The sequence below is a fragment of the Penaeus japonicus genome, unplaced genomic scaffold, assembly GCF_977035675.1.
Source record: "Penaeus japonicus unplaced genomic scaffold, GWHDUDI00000001_assembly GWHDUDI00000028, whole genome shotgun sequence".
Lineage (NCBI taxonomy): Eukaryota > Metazoa > Arthropoda > Malacostraca > Decapoda > Penaeidae > Penaeus > Penaeus japonicus.
Window position 1 is genome coordinate 3,838,229 of NW_028234430.1, and position 8,029 is coordinate 3,846,257.

Genomic DNA, 8,029 nt, shown 5'->3' on the forward strand with positions numbered 1-8,029 from the left:
GAAGCCGCGCCGTCGCTAATCGCTCTGCTTTTCCAGGTCCGTTGGCGCACATGTACACCGCCGCCGCGTTCTCCCAGATGGCGGCCGCCAGCCTCGGCGGCTACCTGTCGGCCCTCGCCCGGAGGCCCGAGCCCGAGGCGCCGGCCCCCAGCCAGCCGCAGAACACGCTGTGGCCGCCGGACCTCGGCCAGCGGTCGCCGTCGCCGCCCTCGGAGGACTCCGGTGACGGGCTGCCGTCGGCGCCGCTGCACCTGGTGACGGAGGAGGCCAGCCGCAGGCGGCGCGAGGAGGAGGCGGAGGAGCGCCGCAGGGAGGAAGAGCAACGGCGCCCGCGCTCGCGCTCCCCTCGCTCGCAGTCGCCCTACGCGCACTCGCCCGTGCCGCGCCTGCGCTCGCCCATCCGCCCGCGGTCGCCGCTGCCCTCGCCGCCGCCCCTGTCCCCCCTCACGCCCCCGCCCGTGCGCGAGCACAAGCCGGCGCTGAGCGTGGCGTCGCTGTCGGCGTCGTCGTCGTCCGTGTCGATGGCGGGCGGCAAGGCGGCGGCGGCGGCCAAGGGGCGCTCGGGGCCCAAGCCCAAGCCGTCGCCGCTGTCCATCGAGGCCATCACGGGGTCGCCGCCCGTGCTGTCGCCGCGCCAGTTCTCGGCCTCGAGCCTCAACACGCCGCTGGTGAACCTGCCGTCGCCGCCGTACAGCGGCGTGGGCACCAAGTCGCCGTACCTGCCGCTGCACCTGTGGCCCAGCCTGAGCCCGCTGGCCAACCTGAGCCCGCACTACGGGTCGCCGCGCAGCCACCACCACTTCACGTTCCCGGCGCTGCCGCAGTACTCGCACCTGCCGCCGCCCGTCGTGTCGCCGCTGCTGTCGTCGACGACGTTCGACTTCTCCGCCCTCGCGTCGCCCACCGAGAAGAGCGCCACCGTGCCCGTCCTCCAATGACCTGAGGCCGTCCCCGCCCCCCGCCCTGCCCACTCCCCACGCTCGACGCCCCCCACCGCCACTTCCAGTGCCAGCAACCTGCCGCCCAGGTAGCCCTGCTGGGTCTTAGGGACACGTGGGCTATGTGGTCGAGTTGCTTGTGCCTTCAGGATGTGGTTCCTGTAGACTCAGTACAAATAGGCCGCGCGGAACCGGCTTCCCGCGGCGTGGTCAGGCAGAGGCGGAGGCGTGGACGAAGGACCAGGTGGACCCGAGCCTCGAGGTGTCCTGCCCGTGATGAACCTCCACCAATCATGTTGACTTTTGTAATAGATTTTACTAATGACTATTTTAATGTAATTATGGGTATTTGACGATTTTTTTTTTCTCTTGGATTATTTGTAAAATGTTTGTCAGTCCTGTCTATAGACATGGGATTATTCTCACACTTGACAAGGTCACAAAAAGCCAATGACTGCTGGGCATTTTGTTTGTTTGTTTGTTTGTTTGTTTCTGTGTATCAGTGGACAGCAAAAGAGAAGCTATTACGCTAACTAAGCCCACCGTTTTTACAGAAAGTGTTAGGCTTAGGCAGTGACGTTTGTTCGTTTCTTCGACAACAACAACAACCAGTGCCAACTCACTCACGCCACGCCAGAAGAGGAGCCCGACCCCACTCAGTGGTGCCAACGTCGGGCCTTGATTGATTGATTGATTGATATATATACATAAATATATTTTTATTAAGTTAAAAGGGCATCCCGCAGAATGACACATTCTGGAACCGTGTATGTTTTTTTTTTTTTATGGAAGACTAAGCTAGACGTTACTGTCGGTGTCCACTTCCCTTCCCTTCCCTTCCCTTCCCTTCCCTTCCCTGCGGTGCTTTCATTGTAGGTTTATCGAGTTATTTTTTAACAACAATCGCTCTCATCCATATTCCCCCCCCCCCTTTGTCCCAGTTGATTGTTCAAGAGGCATATAGATTCACATTAATTAGAACCCGGAAGTTCCGTTGGGATCAATATGACTTTAGTGGTTCTGTGGTTCTACTTTCTCAAGCAAGAGTAGCCATGCGGTGAAGGGAATGGTGTTGTGAAGGAGTTAATATAGAAGGATATTTATTTTCGGATTCGAATTACGGTCTTTCATTTTTTTTCTTCTTCTTTGATTTAACGTCGTCAAGATATTCTTCTTTTATATACAAGTCCCCCCAAAAAAAGAGTCGTTATGAATCGTCTTTTTTTTGGCTTCGAAAAAAAGATCCCGGATTATTTTGCAATTTCTCGCGATAGAATCGATCGTGCAATCACTTTCTTTGCACAGACCATTCATTCTATTTGGCGGAGTCCCCCACATACCCTCGGAGGCATGCCCTTCACCCCACACCGTGCTACAGCGCCCAGACACAACGCAGTGGTTATCAACGTGTTTGTGCAATTAGCCCCCGAATTTTCGAATCTTTTCCCCAGACCGAAAACCTCAACCGGGAACCAAAGCTGATTGCATAGCCTCTTGCAAGACATGACAATCACCACCCTTCCAGCTGGCGTCTCGACCCCCTCCCCTCCCCTCCCTCCCCCCCCCATCCTTCGCTTTTTCATCTCTTGTTATCATTTAGATAAGATGATCCTCATTATGGAAACTCCTTATAGGAGTGTTATTCGTTGTTTTTTTTCTCGGGGACGGAAATTATGTTCTCGCTCATCTCATCGTCATTTCCACCAGCGCCTTGTGTTTTTTTTTTTGTTTTTTTTGTTTTTTTTTGGAAAAGACTTTTTTTCTGAGAGAGAAGTCGAATGTTGTTGTTTTTTTTCTGTTGATTATTTGTTCGGTAGAAGAAATTTTTATAATCATCCAATTAAAATAATGTAACAATCATAGTGATAAGTGATAGATAAATAAAAAAAAAATGAATCGTAGGTGTTATTTTGCAATCGTTGTTGGATTATTGAACTGTGATATTGCAGAATAATGACGTCATTCGTTCAACATTCCTAAAGTAAGACCAGTTGACCATTGGCCAGTGTTGCAGTGACGTGAACATGCCACCCGCTGTGTGTTGTATGTTATTGACGCGGCCATTCCATTGACCAACCGGGTGTGTCCTTTGGTGTGTTCCTTTTTTATATAATTGTCTTGTGAATGAGAATGTTTCTTTTACGTATGCTTATTGGAACTCGGATTCTAATTTGTTTCTCTTTCTTTTCTTTTTTTTTTTTGTTGTAATACAGAAATGATGAATGCCTTATGTAAATAGTTGTACATGACTTAGAGCTGTTAAGATTAAGTAAGTGCCTGTATCACCTGTGTTGTCCTGACATGACCTCCTTTGGGGGTGAGGTCACGGGTGGATGCGGATCCCAGAATAATGCATTTTTCTTTTTTTTTCTTTTTTTTTTAATTATCTTTTCACTGTAGTTTAATGAAAAGAAGAAGAAGAACTAACGGGTCATCAGGGCCCCCACTTCCCCACTTCCCCCATCCCACTCCACTCCACTCCACCCCCCTCACCCGTACACACTCAGCGCTAGTTCAAACTCGGCCTGTTCCTCGCCCCTCACTCCTTCGACGCCCCCCCCTCCATCTCTCTCTCTTCCTTTCTCCCTCTTCCTCTCTCCCTCTCTCTCTTCCTCTCTCTCTCTCTCTCTCTCTCTCTCTCTCTCTTCCTCTCTCTCTCTCTTCCTCTCTTCCTCCCTCTCTCCCTCCATCTCTCTCTCTCTTACTCTCTCTTCCTCTCTTTTTCTCTCTTTTTCTCTCTTCCTCTCTCTCTCTCTCTCTCTCTCTCTCTCTCTCTCTCTCTCTCTCTCTCTCTCTCTCTCTCTCTCTCTCTCCCTCTCTTCCTCTCTTCCTCTCTCTCTCTCTCCCTCCCTCTCTTCCTCTCTCTCTGTGTCTTCCTGTGACCATCTCCTCTGGATACTCAGAGGTCTTTGGACACAGGGGGCATTGAAGAGGGAAAAAAAGGTTGATGGTGCAAATTGTGCCTTACCACCGGGGGAGAAAATCCCTCGGTGGACTAACCCCCCACCCCCATCGTCATCAACCCAACCCCCCCCAAATCCCCTCCCCACCTCCCCCCAACCTCTCCGCGCCCTCTGCCACTCCTCACCCGTGCCTTACGAGATAAAAAGGGAGGAGGAGGTCGGCGAGGGGATGTGTTTAGGCGCCCAGGATCTCGCCGTCTCCTTTCCCCCCCCCCTCCCCCCTCCCCCCGCCATGCCCTGAGCCTCACCGCCGTGCCCAACCCAGCTAGACTCCCCTCCCCTCCCCCCTCTCTCCGGAGTGCCAAGCTGTGCCAAGCTGTGCCAGGCTGTGCCCTATTGTAAACTAGTGCCATAAATGCACCCAACATCTCAGGAGCTGTACAATCTAGGCTGCTTTTTTTTCTTGTTATGATGGACATCCCCCAACCCCCCCACCCACCTTACCCCTTCCCCCTCCATCCTCTCCCCCTCTCGGTCCTCCTCCCCCGTTCCCCGTGTCCCCCTTACCCCTCCCCCCCCTCTTCCTCCACACACCAAGTGCGTGTAACATCCATTCAAGAAAAGTAAACAAGAACCTTTTTTCTCTTTTTTTTAATGTTTTTTTTATAGTAAATGTTGGCTTTCTTATCGAGGGCAATATTTTTTTTCTTTTTTAGAATAGAGAGAGAGAGAGATTAAAAAAAAAAACAGACAAGTCTATTTTATAAGCATTTTTATAACCCATCAATATCATTTTTTTTTTCTTTTTTTTTTTTCTTTTTTTTTCTTATACACTCCTTGTACAACTGATCTTCCAAATACGGATGCAACGAAGTGCCAAAACCTCAGACAACAAACGTTGGGAAGTCAGGGTAGTGAAGTGCAGCCAAGTGTTTCAGGTTGGAAAGATGACGTTATGCCAAATAAATAAATAATAATAATAAAAAGATTGCTTGGAAACCTTCACGTGTTGGATAGTGTTCTTGAGTGATTTTTTTTTTTTAATTTATGGATTTATATATGTTTTTTTTTTCTAAATGGGATTATAGAGGAAGTATAGGGCCTTGGATATGTATATTTTTTTGTTGATATTTTTAAAAAAATCGATTGTGCCAATAAAGATCAATGTTTTTTTTTTAATAAGTGCCGAAGGAGGTTGCATAGCTCAAGTATTTTTATTGTACTCCCCTTGTGATATACACGTGCCATTTGATAATAAAATGGACCAAATTTTAAAATGTGTTTCTTTCCTCCTGTGACCCTTATTGTGCCGAGTTTATTGGAAATTACAAACTCTTTTGATAAATTTGAATTCTGTCAATATAAACACATGCTCATCCATACTCGCAAACCTATACGCACGCACACACACACGCACATACACTCACACACACACACACTCTCTCTCTCTCTCTCTCTCTCTCTCTCTCTCTCTCTCTCTCTCTCTCTCTCACACTCACACTCACACTCACACACTCACTCAAACACACACACACACTCACTCACACACACACACACACTAACGCTATTCTGCTTAGCGAGTGTCCATGGAGAAATTAAGTGGTCTAGCCATCATGTTGCAGTGAACAATATATATTTGAATGAATAATCCACCACACGATTATAAAAGATATAGCTATTCAAATACTGAAATGTCCATACAACTGTTCGAGTAATTATAATTATTGTCTATTGATTTGAAGGTAATGGGAATTTTCCCGTGAGACAAGTAAACGATTACATACGATCTTAAAATGTAAAAAGTTATTCTCTCTAATGTTAATGTAGTTACTGCAAATACAAACCATGTTGCAAGGTACCCAATCACTAAAAAAATAGTACATATGAAAGTAATTATCTAAACAGAAATGTATGCAAATTGATTATCCTGCAAACCTGCATACACACACATACACACTCACACACACACACACACACACATGTCAGAAAATGATTTTGCTCTAAATTCATGATTAATGAGACCTGCTTCTGGATATTGCATGATTGATTGCATGGATTCGGATGTGGATAAAAATGTATGATATTCGTGATAGCAATGTACAGGTTGGTGACTTTACTTTTGACTTAATTAAGCGACCTTAAGAAGACAATGGAATTTGAAAGGAAAATATTCGATACTATATATGTATATGCTACTATTACTCCTAAATATAAGTATATTATTATCATCAATATCAATAATGAAGAAAATTTGAAGTTGAGAGTGAAAGAAACACCTAGAAATCAACATTTGATCAGAGTTTTGCGTAATTTTTTTTTTCCCCTAAGTTTCGAAGTTTCGAACTCAAACACAAACTGCTTCGTCTATCTCCTTGTTTGTCTGTCTTCGTCTGTGTCTTTTCGTCTACTTTTATCTGTTCGTCTGAATGTTGTGTTTCTATGTCTCTCTCCTTCTCGATGTTAAAGATTTACAAAATCTTTATTTGTGGATATTTGTATCAAATTTATATAACGCTCACGGTGCAAGAACAAATTATGTGTCCATAACATATACCAAAGTTTAATGAATATATTATTTACATTTGATGCGCTGATAATCATCAATATAAACTCTATTTTGTAATCAAATTAGACAACAATTCGAGAAACAGATTCTTTTACGACGAAACTATCTGTATAACAATTCTCCTTAGAATATAACAACCACGCATGTCTATTATATATACATTTTAATTACTAAAACACTATACGAAACATTATAAAAAACAACTCACAAACCGTTAATATAACGAGAGACACCTAGTATCCTTATAGTTTATCTAACATCCATTTATTGATATTTATTTGATATTCATTAATCTCGCATTTATTCAGTGATAATTTAATCGACGGATAGCTTAGTCACTGGATTATAGTTTGATGTATCTTTACATTAGTCAGCCTTGATCGAGGATGAAAGACATATATATACTTAATTGTGTGATTGTATTTTTTTTGTAGGATTGTTTATGTGTGTTTTTTATGTATGCGTAAGTGTGTTTGCATTGTATCTGATTATGTGTTTGTGTTGACGTTTGCTTGAGCGTGTATCTACGTCTGTGCTAAGAAGTGGCTTAGACGAAAAGAAAGAAAGAAAGAAAGAAGGAAAGAAAGAAAAAAGAAAGAAGAAAAAAAAAGAAAATAAAAAGGAAGAAAGAAAGAAAAGAAAAAATATATTTAAGTATATATATACATATAAAAGGAACTATAAACAGCCTCAGAATTTCCACTTCATACGAACACAGTAACCCCTTCATCCTCAAAGGAAATAGAAACGAATATAGACTAAAGAAGGGAAAAATGAAAGAAAATCTAAGAACGCTATTCTCCAAAACAAGTATCAAGGGGGCGGGGGGGGGGTCACACCAATTCTTACTGTAACTGCTTTGTAAAAGTCGTTAGATCGCATTCCTTGACATGGAATAACTAAATATCAAAGAAGGGAGAAGAATGTCGTTTTTGTATAAATGAAGAGAGATATGATTTCTGACTTGTACTTATCGTTGGTGCATTTCTAAAATAATGATTATGATTTGTGTTCGTGTGAGCGTGTACACACATACAGATACACACACACACACACACACACACACACACACACACACACACACACACACACACACACACACACACACACACACACACACACACACACATATATATATATATATATATATATATATATATATATATATTTATCTATATATATACACATATGAATATATAATACACACGCACACAAACACACGTCTTACCATTCGCATCCCTGAGGAAAACAACTCTATGAGCACACACCCCAACAATTTCTACATCATGCTTTTTATCAAGCAAGAATCCCCATCATATATTGAAATCTACCATCACATTACCATTACATCCACATAATGAATAAACAAACCACTCAATGGAAACACACATCAGGTCATCGCAGTCTCATACACAATAACCAAAAAAAGAAGAAAAAATAATAATAATAAAAAAAGACAAACGGATTCCGCCATGACGGAGCGCAGAACAGGAGGTTCTGACGTGAGTTTAGTGGTATGTTCGCCAGTAACTTGACCTAGTTTTTGCATGACCTCAAGTCTACGCCTGGAGGATTACTGCGCTGGTGTAGGCTTACAGGATGCCATCCCGATGTCCTCTCCG

General features: G+C 44.2%; 1 protein-coding gene across 3 annotated transcripts in view; it reads left to right on the top strand.

The window, feature by feature from the left end:
* LOC122245889 (uncharacterized) overlaps positions 1-5,118 on the top strand; it is a 144,865-nt gene extending 139,747 nt beyond the window's left edge. For all 3 annotated transcript variants that reach the window (XM_086553307.1, XM_043004002.2, XM_043004003.2), the window contains one exon: positions 37-5,118. In XM_086553307.1, coding sequence (XP_086409433.1) covers positions 37-938 — 902 coding nt within the window. In that variant the 3' untranslated portion in view covers positions 939-5,118. The remainder of the gene's footprint in view (positions 1-36) is intronic.
* Positions 5,119-8,029: the final 2,911 nt, after the last annotated feature.